At 43.2% G+C, this 23,490-nt stretch overlaps 1 protein-coding gene across 7 annotated transcripts in view; it reads left to right on the top strand.

Annotated features, from left to right (window-relative positions):
- The window catches only part of wdr37 (WD repeat domain 37), a 156,408-nt gene that overhangs the window by 60,874 nt on the left and 72,044 nt on the right, over positions 1–23,490 (top strand). For all 7 annotated transcript variants that reach the window (XM_070881576.1, XM_070881578.1, XM_070881574.1 and 4 more), the window contains 6 exons: positions 1,009–1,144; positions 9,409–9,480; positions 10,339–10,383; positions 11,761–11,837; positions 16,504–16,741; positions 22,069–22,210. In XM_070881576.1, coding sequence (XP_070737677.1) covers positions 1,009–1,144; positions 9,409–9,480; positions 10,339–10,383; positions 11,761–11,837; positions 16,504–16,741; positions 22,069–22,210 — 710 coding nt within the window. The remainder of the gene's footprint in view (positions 1–1,008; positions 1,145–9,408; positions 9,481–10,338; positions 10,384–11,760; positions 11,838–16,503; positions 16,742–22,068; positions 22,211–23,490) is intronic.

Raw genomic sequence — 23,490 nt, 5'->3', positions numbered from 1 at the left:
ATCATTTAAAATGCTGACAAATGTTGGTAAACATCACATACAATAAAATAGAACTATTGCAAAGCAAATTATTCAAATAAAACTACAGTAAAGAAAAGCAAGTATCTTCCCAAAAAAGAGTGTTAATACATAGCATAATAACTGCATTGTAACAAGAACAAACTTGAGCTGAATGGATAGTAAAATTGAGTGGTTTGTAAAACAGGCTGCTAATCCAATCCTGCCAGATGGGTTAGGTGAAAATGACCTCCAGAGCCTTCAGAATTTCAGCTAAGTAAAGTATTGGAGGAAGTCAGAACTTTAACTGTCAAAAAATAGCGAAGTCATTCAGATTTTACCATGGCTTATGAGGTGTTAATATTTTATTACTATCTTGCCTACACCTCGTATTCAATTCAATAGTCAGCTCCATGTTGACCACCTGCTGCAAAATTGTGACTGTATTTTTGTAACTCTTTGACTGAATGCATATATTTGTACAGCATATAATACAGAACTTGAAAAGCAGCAGTGTAGAGGTATTCACATACAGTTTCTATGTATGCATGGTGAAGAGTTATTCTCAATAACCTCACCAAACACCTCTGAAAGGCCACATGTACCCTTTGGCATTTTTCCCTGATGGCCTTTTTATAGCTGTGGCTGTTGAATTGATTAATTTCATGTGCAGCTGCAGGGTGAGAGTATGTCTTGAGCATGTCAGAAGTTGTTAGAAAATTTTACTCCCCTAATGTAACTCTTTATCACACTCCAGCCTCTGACAAAGGTATTTTGCAAAACAGAATATATGGCAGGATAAATCTGTCTGAAACCATTTATCAAGCGGCGTGGAAACTTTCTGCAAGAAACAATGTGGAGCTACTAACCTGGCAAGCGGTACTTTTTGAATAACATTTGATTCGACCCTGAGATGGGGATCAATTTTGTGGCTCTTTTTACATCTAAAAAAAATTATTTGCATATATCTGTGCTGCAGATTAATGTCCTGCTTTGTATTTTTTTTTTAAGATTGTGTCAAGTTTCAAGACAACAACTTCTCGAGCGGTCTGTCAGCTGGTGAAAGAATACATAGGCCATCGGGATGGGATTTGGGATGTCAGTGTTACACGCTTACAGCCTGTGGTGCTGGGCACAGCATCAGCTGGTAAAATGTTGCTTTATTTAAAACTCTGCTTTCCAACTTTTTTGTGGTGATTATTTTGGCAATGAGATCAGTTTATATTCATTTTGTTGCAACAGATGTGCATTGTATCATCCATTTGCATGTCTTATTTAACATTTTATTAATTAAGTAAAATTGCTTGTTGGATTAACAAATGCTCAGTGAGGCGCTGTGGAATGCAGATTTTATTTAACTTATGAAGACGAGCTTTCTCATTTACCTATAAATTCCTCAATCATGAAATCATCTTTGTATTTCTCAGTTCCTCATTAAGGACCCAAATTTGGCCCTCCGGTTTTTTCGGCACATTTACCTGAGGTGCGCCGAGTTTCTGCTCCCAAAACGGCACCGACAATGTAGCTCCGTATTCTCCCCGCTCCGTGGACCGTCCTAGGCCTTGGCGTGGCGTGGCAAGCGCAGTGGGGGGCAGAGCTAGTGCCATACTGCTGAAAGAGAGTTGGCAGCGGGGTGGGGCTAGGGCACAGCGTCTGTAACAGTGCCGGCAGCATTGCGCATGTGCATTGGAATATTCGCGCATGCGCAATGGGGGATTAACATTGGCAATCGGCCATTTTTAAAGGGAAAGCCTTCTCATTGATTTTTGGTGCCTGAAGGAGTGCTGTGAGCTGCCAGCCTCCCTTTAAGTTTCCTCCTGCAGCCTGTGTGTTCCCAGCCCCCCTTTAAGTTCCCTCCTGCAGCCTCCTTCTGCGAGCCTAGCTTGCTGCTGCCTGCGTATGTGGCCAGTTCGCTGCTCTCCCGTCCAAGCTTCCCACCCACCGCCCCTAGCCCTGGCCGAAGGGCTTGCTTCAGTTGGTATGTTCTCCCGCTGACTTCCCGGGCCGAGGTAGGACTTAAGTTTTAAGTTTTATTTATTTATTATTCATTATTGATGCTTCTTGAATGTTGTTATGAAGGTGTTTAGTGCTTTGCAAGGTCCTCTGTGCTTCCCTCCCCAACCCCACCCCCCAACCTCTGGCTACCTGCACTGATTTTGAACTCTCCGCAAGGGTTTCCTGTGCGGTCACAAGTGGCCACGTACGTTGGCCTAAGTTAGTTTGGAGCAGCTATTAGCAGTCCAAACTGGCTTAAATGGCCAAAACAGGCGTCGGTGGCTGGTAACGCCCCCTTTTGGAAAAAAAACCATAACTTTTTAAAAAAAAAATCCTAACTAACTCACTTACACTGGAGCAAATTAAATGTGCAGAATGGGGATTTTTAAGATAGTCCAGAAAAATCAAGTTGCTCCAAAAAAAACAGAGCATCTCCTGGGCAAATTTGGGCCCGAAGTGTGGGTGTTCACATTGTCATCAAGTAAGCTAAATATGAAATTTATTGAAATGAGAAAAAGTATTTTTCGAAGATGTATATTATATATTCATGAATGGATTTGTGTGATCTGTCTGGCATTGTACAGTGGAAGGTTCCCACAGTAGGTTCCCAGGCTCCATATTCAGTCACCTGAAACTTTAGTAAATTATTCAGTTCTTAGTTTAACAGCTCTGAATCTGTTGGAACAATTTTTTTTGCACAAGTGTTTTTGTAAGCTTTGAATCATATAGCTATGTTGTAGATGCAACCTATCTTCTCCCCTGCCCCACCCCTCTCCCCACAGCAAACTTCCAGGCTTGCAAGTGCAACTGAATTTATATAGCACCCACTGCTGCATGTTGACCATCAGCATGGACCAGAGGTGCCCCTCTCGTGACCCAGTCTGAATCTTTTGATCCCTATTCCCCAAACTATCTTGGATCGTTCTGAAGAACTGTTTCCTGATTATTCACTGCAGTCCATCCAATATACTTACAATTTTGAGCATTCAGTGCAGCTTCTGTGGTATGCACAGAGATCACATGAGCTAAAACCTAGACTCCTTAAATCTTTATCCAGACAGATTTAGCTGAGAAGTCGCAAACTTCCACAGCAAGTATGTCTTGGTCACTGGCCCAATTTGACTGGAATATCTCAGGCCTGGAACTTCAGAGGTGGTGAAAATCCCTTCGGCTGTGTTGCTTGTTTTTTGAGATTCGCAAGCTATGTGCCAACAGCATGGGATCCAGAGTGCCACAGCAATCGATTATGTAATTGTGAATAGCTTGGCATACTCTTCTCTTTCCGACCGTATTGTTCAGCATCACTGGGAAATCACTGACCTTTTGCATCGCCATGGCAGCTTTTAGTTTTATTGGGCAAGATGCTGGCCTCAAATCAGAAGGAGGTGCCAAATCAGAGTGACTGTTTGCCTTTATGCTTTGAGCTATTGGGCCAAGGTGCTCTATCACAAAGGGATATTGGTGACCATGAAGTCTGGAAGGGGCACTCTGATCATCAGTAGAGCAAATTAAATGGCAAATGATATGGCCAATGATTTCCCTGCTTCAGCAGCTGAAATATAAATAAACTGAAGGTAGAGCCTGTTAGCCATTCATCCATTGAGCAGCACTCTATTCGGGTAACTGAAAAAGAGAAGACGACTTATTTGGCCAAATGGAGGGTTCATAAAATGATGCATGAGCACTAAGGGGCTGCTGCAAAGGTAGGTAAAGATCCAGTGTGCTCAAGATCAGCTGGACCATTATTGAAATGAAGCAGAATCAGTGGGATTTAATCATCTACAATGGGGTGCTGTTGCTTGGTCAAGTGCAACACCGTGGACCCGAGGGCATTTTCAGGGTCAAGAGAGACTATTATATTGAATTCGCATCTGACCACACATTGCAGTATGAGCCTATTTGCATGGAGACTTCAGAGTGGCTCAAAAAGGACATGCCTGACAAAGGAAATCAAGTCGGCCCACTTTTGCAGTCTTGGTAATCTGATACCCGAAACTGGCAGCTGCATAGTACTCCAGGCTGTGTTTATTCACCAGCAAGTTTGCAGGGATGGTTCAATCACTGGGGGCCAGTGTTCCTCCCACTTGGTTCCAGAGGAGTGTGATCGGGGAAGGAGCGAGGAAATCGGGAGGCCAGGGGTGGATCATAGGGCAAGGATCGATAGCCAGAGGGGGGATTGGTGATCTTCGGTCCCGTGGGGGAGAGGGTTCGGAGGGGCGATGTCGTGGGGCAGATCAGAGGCCTCGGGGTGGGGGGAGGTGGTCGGAGGCCTTGAGGTTGGGGGGACAGATCAGAAGAGTCCGGGGGGGGGGAATTGATCACTGGGTGGGGGAGGGGAGGTGCTACGGGGCAGAGGCAGGGATGCTAGAACCAGCAGGTAAGTGGAAAGGCACGCACTTCTTGGATCCAGCAGTCCTCTCCTGCCTTTAGCTGCTGCGTTCCCGAAAGCCTGGGAAACCCAACCAGCCAGAGTTAAATTTGTAATGGTGGATCACCATGTGACATGGAGTCTCATAATAGCGTTTAAATAGACGGCCTGCCTCCTGGGAGCAGATTGGCTGACCGCCTCGTACCATCTCTGTTAAAACTGGAAGTGGGCAGGTTGGGATTGGGATTCCGTTTTTCACTCTTCAACCTCCCATTCGACCCCAACCTACCCATTTTTGGAGGTTGAAATGCCCCCATTTTCTTTTGAGTTAAAATCAGACTCTTTCCAGAACACAGCTGTAACGGCGAACCTGTCTCATTTTTTCACTTAGGTACGCAGCAAATTATTTTATAAATGGTTGGAACGATCTGAGCCATAATACAGGAGGAAACATTGGTTATGTTCCCAATTAACTCTTGTTTAAGTCTGCTGTTTTTCTATGAAGATCACAGTCATGTTGTGCACCTGGGCAGGACCGGAATATCTTAGAGGGAGTGTTTGCTAGTGCTGTTGGGGAGGAGTTAAACTGATAAGCCAGGGGGATGAGACCCTATGCAGGGAGACAGAGGGAAATAAAATGGAGTCAGAATCAAAAGATAGAAAGGAGAATAGTAAAAGTGGAGGGCAGAGAAACCCAAGGCAAAAAACAAAAAGGGCCACATTACAGCAAAATTCTAAAGGAGCAAAGTGTGTTAAAAAGACAAGCCTGAAGGCTCTGTGCCTCAATGCGAGGAGTATTCGGAATAAGGTGCATGAATTAACTGCGCAGATAGCAGTTAACGGATACGATGTGATTGGCATCACGGAGACATGGCTCCAGGATGACCAAGGCTGGGAACTCAACGTCCAAGGGTATTCAGCATTTAGGAAGGATAGACAGAAAGGAAAAGGAGGCGGGGTGACGTTGCTGGTTAAAGATGAAATTAGTGCAATAGTAAGGAAGGACATTAGCATGGATGATGTGGAATCGATATGGGTGGAGCTACGGAATACCAAAGGGCAGAAAATGCTAGTTGGAGTTGTGTACAGGCCACCAAATAGTAGTAGTGAGGTTGGGGACAGCATCAAACAAGAAATAAGGGAGGTGTGCAATAAAGGTACAGCAGTAATCATGGGCGACTTTAATCTACATATTGATTGGACTAACCTAACTGGTAGCAATGCAGTGGAGGAGGATTTCCTGGAGTGTATTCGGGATGGTTTTGTAGACCAACCAGAGAACTGGCCATCCTAGACTGGGTGATGTGTAATGAGAAGGGACTAATTAGGAATCTTGATGTGCGATGCCCCTTGGGGAAGAGTGACCATAATATGGCAGAATTCCTTATTAAGATGGAGAGTGACGAAGTTAATTCGGAAACTAGGGTCCTGAACTTAAGGAAAGATAACTTCGATGGTATGAGGCGTGAATTGGCTAGAATAGACTGGCAAAGGATACTTAAAGGATTGACGGTGGATAAGCAATGGCAAACATTTAAAGATCACATGAATGAACTTCAGCAATTGTACATCCCTGTCTGGAGTAAAAATAAAACGGGGAAGGTGGCTCAACCGTGGCTAACAAGGGAAATTAAGGATAGTGTTAAAGCCAAGGAAGAGGCATATAAATTGGCCAGAAAAAGCAACAAACCTGAGGACTGGGAGAAATTTAGAATTCAATAGAGGAGGACTAAGGGTTTAATTAAGAGGGGGAAAATAGAGTACGAGAGAAGCTAGCAGGGAACATAAAAACTGACTGCAAAAGCTTCTATAAATATGTGAAGAGAAAAAGATTAGTGAAGACAAACATGGGTCCCTTGCAGTCGGATTCAGGTGAATTTATAATGGGGAATAAAGAAATGGCAGATTGAACCAGTTGTACCAATACTTCGGTTCTGTCTTCACGAAGGAAGACACAAATAACCTTCCGAATGTACTAGGGGGCAGTGGGTCTCGTGAGAAGGAGGAACTGAAGGATATCCTTATTAGGCGGGAAATTGTGTTTGGGAAATTGATGGGATTGAAGGCCGATAAATCCCCGGGACCTGATAGTCTGCATCCCAGAGTACTTAAGGAAGTGGCCATAAAAATAGTAGATGCATTGGTGATCATTTTCCAACAGTCTATCGACTCTGGATCAGTTCCTATGGACTGGAGGGTAGCTAATGTAACACCACTTTTTAAAAAAGGAGGGAGAGAGAAAACGGATAATTATAGACCGGTTAGCCTGACATCAGTAGTGGGGAAAATGTTGGAATCAATCATTAAGGATGAAATAGCAGTGCATTTGGAAAGCAGTGACAGGATCGGACCAAGTCACCATGGATTTATGAAAGGGAAATCATGCTTGATGAATCTTCTGGAATTTTTTGAGGATGTAACTAGCAGAGTGGACGAGGGAGAACCAGTGGATGTGGTGTATTTGGACCTTCAAAAGGCTTTGACAAGGTCCTGCACAAGAGATTGGTATGCAAAATCAAAGCGCATGGTACTGACGTGGATAGAGAACTGGTTGGTAGACAGGAAGCAGAGAGTCGGGATAAACAGGTCCTTTTCAGAATGGCAGGCAGTGACTAGTGGAGTGTCGCAGGGCTCAGTGCTGGGACCCCAGCTATTTACAATATGCATTAACGATTTAGATGAAGGAATTGAGTGTAATATTTCCAAGTTTGCGGATGACACTAAACTGGGTGGCGGTGTGAGCTGTGAGGAGGATGCTAAGAGGCTGCAGGGTGACTTGGACAGGTTAAGTGAGTGGGCAAATGCATGGCAGATGCAGTATAATGTGGATAAATGTGAGGTTATCCATTTTGGGGGCAAAAACACGAAGGCAGAATATTATCTGAATGGCGGTAGATTAGGAAAAGGGGAGATGCAACGAGACCTGGGTATCATGGTTCATCAGTTACTGAAAGTGGGCATGCAGGTACAGCAGGCGGTAAAGAAGGCAAATGGTATGTTGGCCTTCATAGCTAGGGGATTTGAGCATAGGAGCTGATCGGTCTTACTGCTGTTGTCCAGGGCTTTGAGGCCTCACCTTGAATTATGGGCCCAAGTTTCCACACGATAAAAAACGGGCGCCGGAATAAAAACGTGCGATTCTGGAGCGTTCTGAAGCTCCTTGTCTGTTTGGCGCGGCGCCCAGGGGGGCGGAGCCTACACTTGCGCAGATTTTGTAAGTGGGAGGGGCGGGTACTATTTAAATTAGTTTTTTTCCTGCCGGCAACGGTGTGCGTTGCAGCGTTCGCGCACGCGCAGTGTGAAGGAAACACTGGCACTCGGCCATTTTTGTAGTTCTTTGTAGCTGTTTAATTTTTGAACATTTTTTAATAAAAGCACATTGCCATCAGCACTGAGGCTTCCTGCTTACAGCCCCTCCCTCACTCCTGTTCGCGGGAACGACGCTGAACTGACTAAGGCTTCCACCTCAAGTGGAAGGCTGCTTGCTGCCTGGTTACTGCCTGCCTGCCCCTCCCTCCCTCCCTCCTGTTCGCAGGAACGACGCCACATCGCTGAGCTGACTGAAGCACTTTCACACAGGTAGGAAGATGGTTTATTTAATCTTTTCTTTGCTTATAAATGTTTATTCAGGTTGGATTTATTTGTATAATATTTGTAGAAGTATAAATAAGGATTTATTGTAGAATTTAATGACTTCTCTTCCCCCCCCTCCTCGTTCTGGACGCCTAATTTGTAACCTGCGCCTGATTTTTTAATGTGTAGAGCAGGTTTTTTCAGTTCTACAAAAATCTTCACTTGCTCCATTCTAAGTTAGTTTGGAGTACGTTTTCACTGTGGAAACTTTGAAATCAGGCGTCAGTGGCTGGACACGCCCCCTTTTGAAGAAAAAATTCTGTTCCAAAGTAGAACTGTTCTACCTGACGAGAACTGCAGGAAAAAAAATGTGGAGAATTGCGATTTCTAAGATAGTCCGTTCTCCACCAGTTGCTCCTAAAAATAAGGCGCAAATCATGTGGAAACTTGGGCCCATTGTGTTCAATTTTGGTCGTCTAATCTGAGGAAGGACATTCTTGCTATTGAGGGAGTGCAGCGAAGGTTCACCAGACTGATTCCCGGGATGGCAGGACTGACATATGAGGAGAGACTGGATCGACTGGGCTTGTATCCACTGGAGTTTAGAAGGATAAGAGGGGATCACATAGAAACATATAAAATTCTGATGGGACTGGACAGGTTCGATGCAGGAAGAATGTTCCCGATGTTGGGGAAGTCCAGATCCAGGGGACATAGTCTAAGGATAAGGGGTAAGCCATTTAGGACTGAGATGAGGAGAAACTTCTTCACTCAGAGAGTTGTTAACCTGTGGAATTCCCTGCCGCAGAGTTGTTGATGCCAGTTCATTGGATATATTCAAGAGGGAGTTAGATATGGCCCTTACGGCTAAGGGGATCAAGGGGCATAGAGAGAAAGCAGGAAAGGGGTACTGAAGGAATGATCAGCCATGAACACATTGAATGGCGGTGCAGGCTTGAAGGGCCGAATGGCCTACTCCTGCACCTATTTTCTATGTTTCTATTAAGACAGGTTCAAACTTTAGAGGTCTTTTTAATTTGGGGGATGAACAATTATTCATCATTTCATTCTGATGTGAATAATGAAGAACGTTCTCTTTTTTTTTAAAGTCAGTCCTTTTGATATTGTACATGATTGTGTATTCATAAACACCTCTGTCTTGATGTGTTACTGCCTTTGTGTTCTCAAACTCATCTTGTTTTATTCTATCACTTTGTCAATTGCTTCATACACTATATATCGGATTTTGTTGATTTGCCTATGTTTGAAATCCTTACCTTTTATGTGTATATTAGTCGATAAATGTAATCTCTGTCTTCACATTGATGTTAGTACTGTAATCATTTTTAGCTCGTCTTTAAGAACCAAAGAATTGCTTCGGTGTGCATATACTGAGTAAATGGCCATTATACAGGAGGAAACATTGCTTATGTTCCCAATTAACTCTCCTCTATGTCTGCTGCTTTTCTTTAAAGATCACAGTGCCATGTTGTGGAGCATTGAGACAGGAAAGTGCCTCTTGAAATACGTGGGTCATGCAGGGTCAGGTGAGATCGTCTTTATGTTAAATATAATGAAATCATTTAGAGTAATTTGGATTAATGGTCTGTATGTGTAGATATAGCAGTTTCATATGTGAGTTTAAAAACAAGTATGTGATACTTTGAACTTAATGCTTTTGAGCTTAAAACTTAAGAAAACGGGGGTGAAATTGGTCTTGGATGGTAGCGCAAAACGATGGTAGTGAATCTGCAGCCCGATTTACTCCCTGCATGATTTTTATTTTCAATTGACTTCAACAGAAAAGAAAATCAGCTGCGGTGTAAAACGGGCAGCCGATTCACTATCGCCCATTTTGTGCTATCATTCAAGACCAATGTCGTCACCAAAATCTTTCAAATGATTTGAGATGGAAATAGTGGTATTTCACCAACACAAAAAACTCGGTTAAATTAAAATAGCTCTTGTTAATTAAGTGCTAAAGTTCAAGGTTGGAAATTGGATGCATGGTTCATAAAACCAATATTTGGACAGCTGGGCTGTGGTATGATGGGTCTGACTTATATGCTGATGGTCCCTCGTATTGAGCTCCTGACCTTAGCTGTTAGGAGGTGATTAAGCACATCCCCACGGAGAAATAGGAAAATCAACAGGAGAGTCCTTTATGAGCCGCTTTCACATATTTCCAAGAAGTTGAGTTTGAACAATGGTGGAAGACTGAAAACTGTTTGCCCACTTGTCCTCAGTTACATATGGTGCATTCTGTGGGGACATCAATAAGGGATGGGAATGGGAGAATAATTCCCCCAAAAGGTGGGCTGTTCCCCTTACATAAAATGTTAACTTCTGCACACTAGGAGTTTTAGATACATCGGTTGTCTTTTATTTCTTTTTTCTTCCTGCAGTGAATTCAATCAAGTTCCATCCTTCAGAACAGGTAGCTCTCACAGGTACAGTATGCAGATTTGTGTTTGTAATGTTGCAGAATATGAAATTATATGGTACTCCTAAAAATAGATAACTATATGCACACTGCACTACAGACCTGCAGGTTATTAAACATCTCAGTAATGCAATATTAGTACAGTATTACAGTCTTAACTCTCAACTAAGTTAGCTGTATTGGATGAGATCAATTTTAGTTTTAGTTGGCCTGCATTGGTACATTATCACGTCTACTTTCCTCTTTTTTGTGTGAATAGTAAAGACATGAAACCTTTACCAGCTTGCACACTAGGTTCATTGGTAAAGAATTGGTCTTACTAAGGAAACCCCTGTGAGACAACAATACTGAATATTTGTACAGCAAAAGCTGTGAATAATTTATCAAGATTCGCTGCCCTGGTGGGCTGCAGTGGTTATGTTTGTTTTCATAATAGCACAGCTGAGATTAGGAGAGCTGCTGACTGACTGAAGGTCAGGCACCATTGGGAGCTTGGCTGGCAAAGTGGGTTTCGCCTCTTGGCTCAAATCCAGCTAATATTACTGTTCTGAGCAGACGAGGCATGTAAAGGAGCTCTATTTTTCATCCAGCTGTGCCGATGATGCCAAAAGAAAGTGACATGGCACAATGAAGAAGAACCGGATTTAGAAGGATTTAGACTTTTCACTGTGAATAAGTGTAAATTAGCACTGGAGCAAGGAACCAAAAGAGGGAGCTGTTGATTCATCATCTCTGTGTAGAATTTTAAAATGTTAAATTGGGGCTTTCTGTAAAATATAAGCCAACAAAATAAAATACTAGTATTCCAACCACATCGTCAATTATTTCAAGTTGACCGTACATGATGGCATTGTGGCGCAAAGTCTGCAGAGGTGGTCATCGGGACGATATGAACTGATGACTCTCAATTTCCAAGATAGACTTTGGAAACAAATGGCACTCTTGATGATTGACCTTGTAAGTGCATGCAGTGCTATATTTAACCTTTACTTCTGAAAGCCAATTATAATTAGAGCATTATTTTGCTAGTAGCTACAACGTATTTAAAAAAAAATGAAGATTTTACTCAGTCTAAAAATTTGCTGTCTTCAAAACTTTGAAGAAATCATCAGAAATTGCTTACTGCTTTTGAACTGCTATTCAGTGTATGCACTTCCTTTTCCGTATTAAATACTTTGAATTGGAGGAACTGGAGATGCTGCATTGTATGCAAGTTATTCAGAGAAATTGAAAGATTTAATAAGCATAGTAATGTGAAAGCTTTATATATTATGTGAAATGGTAATGTTACATTTGTTTGTGGCTAGCTTGATATGACAAATTATGCCATGTACAAAAACAAGCGTAGATTGGTTTCTTAGACTATTTCTATTTGTACTTGAAGCATCTGGAGATCAGACGGCTCATATCTGGCGATACATAGTGCAACTGCCCACCCCACAGCCTGTAACAGACACAAGCGTGAGTAACAATGTACTTTTGAAGCTAAAACAAGTCTAATTGTATCTTTATAAGTCAGCACATTCCTTTTATAATCTGTCTTTTCCATTTTCTGGCGATCCAAACTATTGGATGTAATGAACACTACTACTGCCACCTCCTCTCAGATAACCCCCGGGGACCTTTATTCAAAACAAAGTCACTGTCATGAAATATATCTGGTTACCTTGTTTGGAATATAATGAGCAAGACGTGGATAATACGCAGACAACAACTTGTATTAATTGTTTCGTTTCATGGTAGTAGGTTGCAATGATTTATCTTAATTATTTTGTTCATTTCTGACTTTGTAATACCAAGCATGTTTGAGTTGCTAGTTATGTTCCCTTTGTTGTTTCTGCTCTAACATTAAGAACAGACTTTCCTCACTAATTGGCTTTGCTCAACTTAGTAATGGTCCCTGGCTTACAGTCTTGGTGATACAAATTTAAAAAAATGTTTAGATGAATCTAAGTAATATTTTGGTAAGAAAATTGAAATAGTAACTTTGAAAATCGATTTAATTATGTATGTGTTTGAACAGCTTGATGTCTGGCTGTGTGACTGCTTTGTTTGACTGAATTTATGCTGTTCTTGTATTTTTTTTTTACTGAGACCGCTTTCACTATGAAAACAACTACTTTTTAATGGCTGTTGTTTGGTCATAAATATGAAATAAAAGGAATGTTTTAGACAGAATGGCAGGCTGTTCATTTTGTAGATTCATTTACATAGAAACATAGAAAATAGGTGCAGGAGTAGGCCATTCGGCCCTTCTAGCCTGCACCGCCATTCAATGAGTTCATGGCTGAACATTCAACTTCAGTACCCCATTCCTGCTTTCTCGCCATACCCCTTGATCCCCCTAGTAGTTAGGACCTCATCTAACTCCTTTTTGAATATATTTAGTGAATTGGCCTCAACAACTTTCTGTGGTAGAGAATTCCACAGGTTCACCACTCTCTGGGTGAAGAAGTTCCTCCGCATCTCGGTCCTAAATGGCTTACCCCTTATCCTTAGACTGTGACCTCTGGTTCTGGACTTCCCCAACATTGGGAACATTCTTCCTGCATCTAACCTGTCTAACCCCGTCAGAATTTTAAATGTTTCTATGAGGTCCCCTCTCATTCTTCTGAACTCCAGTGAATACAAGCCCAGTTGATCCAGTCTTTCTTGATAGGTCAGTCCCGCCATCCCGGGAATCAGTCTGGTGAACCTTCGCTGCACTCCCTCAATAGCAAGAATGTCCTTCCTCAGGTTAGGAGACCAAAACTGTACACAATACTCCAGGTGTGGCCTCACCAATGCCCTGTACAACTGTAGCAACACCTCCCTGCCCCTGTACTCAAATCCCCTTGCTATGAAGGCCAACATGCCATTTGCTTTCTTAACCGCCTGCTGCACCTGCATGCCAACCTTCAATGACTGATGTACCATGACACCCAGGTCTCTTTGCACCTCCCCTTTTCCTAATCTGTCACCATTCAGATAATAGTCTGTCTCTCTGTTTTTACCACCAAAGTGGATAACCTCACATTTATCCACATTATACTTCATCTGCCATGCATTTGCCCACTCACCTAACCTATCCAAGTCGCTCTGCAGCCTCACAGCATCCTCCTCGCAGCTCACTTCAGAAATAAACAAGCCATAAATTTGACAGAGCAAAAGGCAGAGGAAGAATTTTGAAATTCACAAATAAGAAGCTCCAGGTAACGGATAGAGAATCTGCATTGATATGTTTTGTGTGACAGAGTAACGTTGGCAAGTCTTGTATTTTCTCACAGCTAACTTGAATCATATTGTAGGTGGGCAAAGCACCTGGAGGGTTTTCTTGGTAACAGGTACAGGGTATGAAGTAAATCTGAGGAGGAGTGAAGTACAAAGAGGAGCTTTTCCTCATATTGCCACAACGGTTATCCAAAAAAGGTTTTCAGCTTTTGCAAGGTTTTTTGTCATGATGCAAATTCTGGTTCAGTTTAGGTGATTTTAGGTAAAGCTTTATTTCAGTATAATAAGTGACAGATTCCATTGATGAACAGGTTTTGAATAGTCCATAATTTTAACTTGTACTTCAAAGAGTGCTGATAGATCTGAAGTGGATTGGCCTTGTGGAATAATTTTCATTCACATTTGTTCCACCTGCATGATCAGCCATGATCTTATTGAATGGCGGAGCAGGCTCGAGGGGCTGTATGGCCTACACCAATTCCTCCTACTTATGTTTGTCCACATAAAATTAGCTGTCCTCCACTGGGGAGTGGTAACAGTGAAAAGGGGAATCTTCAGAGGACATTTGTCCATGTCACATGTTTTAAGACTGACTTTATAAATTTTGTAAATTATGGGGTTTAACTTATTGCGATGATCGAAAGACATTTTGTGATCTGTGGCAATGCATTGTTCATTTGTATGTTATTATAATGCAGAAAAATTGCATGGGAGCTGTGACATTCTTGAAAAGCTGTTAACAATTTAACTCACTGTTAAAACTCAAGATTTCAGTTTTGCAGTAGTTGACCTGAAATGTAACAAAAATAAAAAATGAAATGGAAACATGGAAGTGATGTGCTGCCTTAACAATATGATGGAATTATGTTTTGTAACTTTAAATGAACAAAGCAGGAGTCGCAATAAATTGAATAGGAGAAAACAGTCATCAAAAAGTACATCATTGGGCTCAATTTTCCCCAAAGCTTTTTTTTTGGCGTACTTGAAGAGTTATGCTGTTTTTTTTTGGGGCCCAAGTACGGCAAAAAAAAAGTTCTACGTTTCCCCGTTTGATTTCTTCATTTTGCCGCAGCCTAACCTGTCCTTTAGTTTTGGGGGTGGGTTCTTGACATGCGGCAAAAAGATCGAGGTGCCACGGTAACCAGGGATGCATTGTGGGCTGAGGCTGCAAAGTGAAACATACAGCCAGCTCGCAACACATTAAAATGCATTGCAGCAACTTACCTCCAATTATTAATCCCCCCCTCCCGATGCCAGGTGCCGATCTTTGCCCCTATCCCAGGCCGAAGCGCCTCCCAGTCCGCTTCTCCGCCCACCCCTAGCCCAGTCTGCTTCACCCACCCCTAGCCCCGAGTAGCTTGCCGGCCGGCTCCCCCGCCCCTCACCCAGGCCAAAGGGCCTCCCGGTCTGCTTCCCTGCCCGCCCCTAGCCCCGAGAGGATCACCGGCCCGCTACCCAGCCCACTAGCCCTGCGAATGGCCTCCCGGTCCGCTCCCCCGCCCCATCCCAGGCCGAGTTGCCTCCCGGTCTGCTCCCCCACCCCTATCCCAGGCCGAATGGCTGTCTCTCTCCCAATCCTCGCACCTAACTACCTTTAAAGGCTTCCCTCTTCCCCCTCTCTCTTAGCTCTCCTGCTGCTGCTGCTGTCTGGGCATCTGCTGCACTTACCTGCGCAGATTTCCTTAACTCTCCAGAAGATTTTTCTGTAGAGGCCACATGCGCTGGCCCAAGAAGAACTGGAGTAACTCTCAGCTGGCCAAACTTCCCTAAATTGCCAGAAGTTGCGAGGGTGGCAGGTTACGCCCTACGCCCACTTTGGCTGAAAAAAAAACGTCACTAAAAAAATCGTAACTAACTGAGTTACGCTGGTGCAAATTGATCAGGGAAAGTGTTTTTTTTTTAACAGGCCAAAAAAAGCAGCCTGTTCCAAAAAAACGGTGCAAATCACTGGGGAAAATTGAGCCCATTGTCCATTCTGCTCGATGTATTCTTTACAGCTCCCGTTATGAGTAAACCTAAGAATCCAGTGGGAAGAGTAACACCTCTTTTTACATGCTTTGACATGATTATTCCCAGTGAAAATCAATATCCCTCTTTGATGTTGGTTACGAAAAACAATTCGGAACAGGAGTAGACCAATCAGCCCATCGAGCCTGTTCCACTATTCAGTTAGATCATGGCTGATCTGTATCTTCTTTGCATTTACCTGCCTTGCTGCCGTAACCCTTAATAGCCTTGCCAGGCAAGAATCTACCTATCTATTGAATATTGGTACTATCCCGAGAAAGCACTTCTGCATGTTTTTAAAGGAATACTGTCATTTTACATCTGACTACAAATCCATGAGGTATCCACACAGCAGCCAACATCTTTTTACCAAACAATAACCTTTAGATGACATCTCCATCACGTGTGAAGTGATAGTTATATCGGGACTCGAATGTGTTCCACGCATGAATAATGTCACTGATTCTTTCAACATTTCCTAATTTAAAGTTGCTTAATTCAGATTTTTTTAAACACTAAATTCCCACTTTGCTGTGTTATTTACTGTACTTAATTCAAATTGTTGGATAATCCATTATTTTTAGTGCAAAAAAAATGATAAAGGGTAGACTATTGTTTGTGATTCTCCCTATTGCTTACCTGAACTTTGTGATCTGTTGTGGATTGGTGGGCTGAGGTGGGCGAACTTCACACCATGTTCAATTACCTGTCAACACAAGTTCAGAAAAGTTAAACTGTTTCTTGTTCCATACTGCGCAGCAGGAAAATCAATCCTTTGGCTTGTTGCCACAGTTGTCTCATTTGACTAATTGCTTTAAAAACTGGCCAGATACCTTCAGAGTTGCTGCTAATATGGGTCCAGCATTCTATCTGCTGGTTTTGTTCAATTCTCCTCTTTGTTCCGTCACAGCAAATGTCTGGAGAGGAAGAAGTTGATTTCTCAGACAAAGATGAAGCAGATGGAGATGTGGAGGGTCCCAATGAGAGCCCAACAATCCGAGTTCCATCAACTATACTCAAGAGTCATCAGGGTGTGGTCATAGCAGCTGACTGGCTAGTTGGAGGCAAGCAGGTGGTCACCGCTTCCTGGGATAGAACTGCAAATCTTTATGATGTGGAGACATCAGAGCTGGTGCATTCTCTAACAGGTATGGGTGAGATATAGGAAACTGTGATAGGACATTAACAATATCCCAACAGTGGATAGTCAAGGGGCTATAGCAGGGAAGGTACACGATCACAATCACTAAGGAGATGGTATTCGGTAAGATAATGGGACTAAAGGCAGATAAATCCCCTGGACCTGATGGCTTGCATCCTAGGGTCTTCAGAGAAGTAGCGGCAGAGATTGTGGATGCATTGGTTGTAATCTACCAAAATTTCCTGGATTCTGGGGAGGTCCCAGCAGATTGGAAAACTGCAAATGTAACGCCCCTATTTAAAAAAGGAGGCAGACAAAAAGCAGGAAACTATAGACCAGTTAGCCTAACATCTGTGGTTGGGAAAATGTTGAAGTCCATTATTAAAGAAGCAGTAGCAGGACATTTGGAAAAGCATTAATTCAGTCAGGCAGAGTCAGCTTGGATTTATGAAGGGGAAGTCATGTTTGACAAATTTGCTGGAATTCTTTGAGGATGTAACGAACAGGGTGGATAAAGGGGAACCAGTAGATGTGTATTTGGACTTTCAGAAGGCATTTGACAAGGTGCCACATAAAAGGTTACTGCACAAGATAAAAGTTCACAGGGTCGGGGGTAATATATTAGCATGGATAGAGGATTGGCTAACTAACAGAAAACAGAGAGTTGGGATAAATGGTTCATTCTCTGGTTGGCAACCAGTAACTAGTGGGGTGCCGCAGGGATCAGTGCTGGTACCCCAACTATTTACAATCTTTATTAACGACTTGGAAAAAGGGACTAAGTGTAACGTAGCCAAGTTTGCTTTTCCTCCCATCTTTATATCGTCAGCAGTATGTGAGGAGGACACACAAAATCTGCAGAAGGACATAGACAGGCTAAGTGAGTGGGCAAAAATTTGGCAGATGGAGTATAATGTTGGAAAGTGTGAGGTCATGCACTTTGGCAGAAAAAAATCAAAGAGCAAGTTATTATTTAAATGGAGAAAGATTGCAAAGTGCTGCAGTACAGCGGGACCTGGGGGTACTTGTGCATGAAACACAAAAGGATAGTATGCAGGTACAGCAAGTGATCAGGAAGGCCAATGGTATCTTGACCTTTATTGCAAAGGGGATGGAGTATAAAAGCAGGGAAGTCTTGCGACAGCTGTACAGGATATTGGTGAGGTCACACCTGGAATACTGCATGCAGTTTTGGTTTCCATATTACCGAAGGATATACTTGCTTTGGAGGCAGTTCAGAGAAGGTTCACTAGGTTGATTCCGGAGATGAGGGGGTTGACGTATGAGGAAAGGTTGAGTAGGTTGGGCCTCTCCGCTTGGAATTCAGAAGAATGAGAGGTGATCTTATCGAAACGTATAAGATTATGAGGGGGCTTGACGAGATGGATGCAGAGAGGATGTTTCCACTGATAGGGGAGACTAGAACTAGAGGGCATGATCTTAGAATAAGGGGCCGCCCATTTAAAACAGAGATGAGGAGAAATTTCTTCTGAGGGTTATAAATCTGTGGAATTCGCTGCCTCAGAGAGCTGTGGAAGCTGGGACATTGAATAGTAAGACAGAAATAGACAGTTTCTTAAATGATAAGGGGTTATGGGGAGTGGGCAGGGAAGTGGAGCTGAGTCCATGATCAGATCAGCCGTGATCATATTGAATGGCGGAGCAAGCTCGAGGGGCCGTATGGCCTACTCCTGCTCCTATTTCTTATGTTCTTATGTATTATACTTCTAGTTAGATATACATTTCTATGCTAAAAATGCAACACAAGTTTTGAGATGTTAGAGAAAATACTGCTTGCCAGAATGATGTCTTTTTTGTCAATCGTCGGCACCAGTAATTTGTAAAGGCTGTATAGCAGAACACTTCGAAAATGCACTCGAGCGTATAGAGAAAAGTTGCTGCACAAATTGTTCACCTAACTGGAAGAGTACATTAACTTCAATATTTTATATGCAGCCTACAGTGTTAAATTTATGACTTGGTGATCTTGCATGTCAGACTTTAAATGTTTCAGTGCCATCTAGGGGCTGTGATATTCTGTACCTGGGTGGCACAGTAACTGTGATAGGAATGAGAAAAATGGACCATTGTATTGATGGCTTGTTTTTCTGTATCTAAATGTTCCTCTCCCTCTATCTTTCTCTGATTTTATTTTTTCTTCCCTTCCTCACCTCAAAATCCATGTCTTGTGCAGCAGAAAGCAGACTGGCTGCATTCTGGGACTTGCCCACCTCTATTTCAGTATCTTATGCTATGGTTAAGAATCGATTTCTGAACATTCTAGCTCACTTTAATCATGTTTAGCAATGTCTGAGTGTCACAGCTAGACCCCCCTCCGCCTTTCATTCTGTTGTGCTTTGTGCTTTGAAACTGCTGGTCAGAGGTAGGCAGACAGCTGACATTTGGTGCAGAATCTTCTGCACAATGTGACCCCAGAAGCAGGGAGTACTATCCACAGAGCCCATTCTGAACATCAGAATAGAACTCCATGATGTCTCTTGAGGGGGACATTCTCTGCAAAGTGTGTGCTTTCAGGCAGTCTGTGGGTAACTGTTGTAAAACATGAATCACGGAAGCAAGGAGGTGACTGGGAGAAACTGATAAGTATTGTAGATATTGGTTTTGCACCGTTCAGAAATATGAGACAATTTAGTCGAGTACACTTCACAACAATCATTTTATGTGACAACCTTTTTAAAAACAGTGTTGCAGTGTATCTCCCTTGCAATCTATGTTGAGCTGTATTGTGGAATTCTTTAAGTTTCTCATTTCTAAATTTGAACAACACACCAAATTGGGGGGAGGAGGGGGGTTGGTAGTTAATACTGAGGAGGACTGCAACAAATTCAGAAAGACATTAATAAACTTGCAGAATAAGCATATAATTAGCAAATGAAATTCAACGTAGATAATGGTGAGGTCTTACATTTTGGAAGAATCGGAAGCTCACATTACTTATTACAAGTCTGGGTGGGATAGAGGAGCAAAGGAATCTCGGAGTACAAATACACAAATCACAAAGTAGTGACACAGATTAACAAGGCCATAAAACAGCAAACCAGGCACTAGAGTTATTTTCTAGAGGGATAGAATTGAAAGATAGTGAGGTTATGCTAAATTTGTATCGAACCTTGGTTAGCCCACAGTTAGAACTGCGTGCAGTTCTGGTTGCCATATTATAAAAAGGATATAGAGGCACGAGAGAGGGTACAGCAAAGTTTTACCAAGGGGTATGGAGAGAAAGCAGGAAAGGGGTACTGAGGGAATGATCAGCCATGATCTTATTGAATGGCGGTGCAGGCTCGAGGGGCCGAATGGCCTACTCCTGCACCTATTTTCTGTTTTTTTTACAAGGATGATACCAGAACTGCAAGGGTATACCTATCAGGAAAGGATGAACAGGCTGGGTCTCTTTTCTCTTGAAAAGAGAATGCTGAGGGGTGACCTAATTGAGGTCTTTAAAATTATGAAAGGTTTTGATAGATAGAGAGAGTGTTTCCTGTGGAGAAGAGCATAACTAGAGGCCATCAATATAAGATAGTCACCAAGAAATCAAATAGGGAATTCAGAAGTAATTTCTTCACCCAGAGAGTGGTGAGAATGTGGTACTCGCTACCGCAGGGAGTAGTTGAGGCAAATAGTATCGTTGCATTTAAGGCAATAGCTAGATAAGCATATGAGGGAGAAGGGAATAGATTTAGATGAAGAAAGACAGGAGGAGGCTCAAGTGAAGCATAAATGCTGGCATGGAGTGGTTGTGCCCAATAGCTTGTTTCTGTGATGTATACCCTATGTAAACCTATGTAAATTTAAACTGAGTATTTCCATTGTTTTTTAATTCCTATGTTCATGCCTGTTAAACGTTCCTTTTTTATGGAAATTCTTCAATGTCGATGCTGGTAGAGTCAACCAGTTTGCAAGAATAATGAAGGGTCATATTAAGTCAATCTGATAACTTTACACTATTTGTCCTGCATTTTTTTGACAGACATGCTTCAAGCCCCGCCCCCTCGCCGCGCCTGCCCAGCCCCGCCCCCTCGCCGCGCCTGCCCAGCCCCGCCCCCTCGCCGCGCCTGCCCAGCCCCGCCCCCTCGCCGCGCCTGCCCAGCCCCGCCCCCTCGCCGCGCCTGCCCAGCCCCGCCCCCTCGCCGCGCCTGCCCAGCCCCGCCCCCACCCGGCCCTGAATCCTTCCCTCCACGTGAAGCTGAGAAGCAGGACCAGAGGCCTGAGACTCCGCTGAGGCCCTGACCCTCTTTGCGCACTCAGGACGCCCCCTCCCCCCCCGACTCTCTGCCGCTCCCCCCCCGACTCTCTGCCGCTCCCCCCCCGACTCTCTGCCGCTCCCCCCCCGACTCTCTGCCGCTCCCCCCGACTCTCTGCCCCTCCCCCCCCGACTCTCTGCCCCCCCCCGACTCTCTGCCCCTCCCCCCCCCCCCCGACTCTCTGCCCCTCCCCCCCCCCCCCCGACTCTCTGCCCCTACCTTTGGGGGGCTGAGATGGATTGAAAGACAAGACTGGGGGCTGGTGAGAGAGAGACTGGGTGGGGGGAGAGAGACTGGTGGGAGGGAGAGACTTGGCGGGGAGAGACAAATGGTTGTGGGGGTCGGGGGGGAAGAGACACGGGTGGGAATCGGATCGAAGAGGGAGAACTCAGGGAAGACGGGTCACGTTCTTCCAGCCTGCTACAAGGGACGTTGTCGGAGTTGATGATATCCAGACGTCACGACACTGTCACTATTCACTTCATACCCAATAAACCTGTTAACAATCCGTACACGATGCCTGTCCCATCTGTGGTTGGCGGTGGCAGGGAGGATGCACTTGCGCTGGGGTGAGGCACTTCAGCTGGGCAAGGAATGTACTTGGACTGGGGTACGGGACTTCGGCTGTGGGAGGCATGCACTTGGACTGGGATAAGGCACTTTAGCTGGCCCTTGCTGTCTTCTGTGGAGCTCTGTCCTCTGTCACTTCAGGAAGTCAAAGTGGATTGAGTTACAATTTGCAGTCAGTGAGACCTTGGAAAGGGTGATTCCAGTGACCCATTCCTGTGAAATTTCAGGGTGTGGCTTATCCTCCATGGGGACCAACTATAGACAAAGGGTGGAGCATGCTGGCCATTTTTGCAGTACAAATAAGCACATTTATAACTTTATTTCTGCATCTAAACTGACTGTTGAGAATGCCCATTTGTGACTTTCAAAAGAGCACGGCTGGAGAAATAAACTTGGCTGTGGCTTGCTCGGGGGTTTTAAAAGAAAAACAAATACAATTTTGATTTAATATAGTAAAAATAAATTGACAGCACAATTTATGCTGCTTCTCCCTCCTTGTCAGGACATGACCAAGAGTTAACTCATTGCTGTACTCACCCTACTCAGCGCCTTGTGGTAACATCATCACGTGACACCACCTTTCGTCTCTGGGATTTTCGAGACCCTTCAATCCACTCGGTGAACGTCTTTCAGGGTCACACAGAGTGAGTGTTTTGAATTTTTTAAAGCTTTAAAGGACTGCTGTTGTATTTCTCCTGCAAGGCTGAAAACAGTATGAGATTATATTTGTATCTGCATTGATTATCAGGCCACAGTCCACAAGTATATCTTGAGGCAGCTTGAACACATCTTTTTGGGCTGCGTCAAGTACGTTCGTTAGAATTTATTTGTTTTGCAAGTTGTAAACTTCTACAGCTTACCATGTACTCATACAATATGTTAATATGTAATTTGCTTAATGTGACAATATTAGTGTTTTTGCTCATTGCATGACCTCTACAACCATTTTGTAACTGAGTTCAGAATCCAAAATAATCTTGGCTTTTTAGCTTGATCAGGGTTTTTGGTTTTCTGGTATGTATTTTTGATATAGATCTCAATGTCTGGGGGAGTCATTAATCAATATCAACACTTGTGTTGCGATTTGATTATCAAAGTGCATGCAGTATTTTGGGGATAGTCATTAGTGCATGGCCTTAACTGAGAGATTTGTTTGATTTTCCTTCATTTTAGTGATTATGTAACGTTTGTGTCTGTTTATATAGTTGGGGCTTTGTTTTTTTTTGAGGGGCGATGGTGGGTGGGTGGTGGGGTGGTGGGGGAGCTGCTGAGAGAATTGACCTGTGTCACAACCACTGATTTATTGTGTTGACACTTCACAATTGATAAGGGACAGTAATGGTGAGATAATTGTCATGGTTACAACTGTTTATTCACTGGTTAGAGCTGCTAAAATGTCTCAATAACATGGAGAAACTCATTCAGTTTGTATTATTTTCTTGTCGTGGAATAACTTCCATGTACATGTGGCACATACTGGTTATGCTGTCTTGGACCACATGTTGTATATATTATCAATTGATATTCATAACTATATATTTGTACTTCTTGTTCTGTTGACTTATTACTTTTCTTCTTTACTGAAAGATATATATTTCTCAAGCCAGCAAATTTATTTGAAGGTTGAACTTTGTTTATCTGGCACTTATAAAGCTTCAAAAGCCAGAAAAGGCCTGCATGTTTGTGGCCAAATCTTTCCCTTTTGAACAATTAAAAGTTGCTCGTCTGTAGAAAACAACTGCACAAAGATGAATAGGATGGGTGCTGGATTAAATTAATGTCATGATTTTTCATTGAGTTGCTTTTGGGAGCTTAGAATAAATATCACTTTTATCATCTTGAAGATTTTAATAGTGACTGGTTGTGTCCCTCTGGAGTGATTTGAACTAAGGGAGAAAATTGACCTATGGAGCGGATGGGCTGA

The sequence above is a fragment of the Pristiophorus japonicus genome, chromosome 5, assembly GCF_044704955.1.
Source record: "Pristiophorus japonicus isolate sPriJap1 chromosome 5, sPriJap1.hap1, whole genome shotgun sequence".
Taxonomy (NCBI): domain Eukaryota; kingdom Metazoa; phylum Chordata; class Chondrichthyes; family Pristiophoridae; genus Pristiophorus; species Pristiophorus japonicus.
This window is presented reverse-complemented; position numbering and strand designations above follow the sequence as displayed.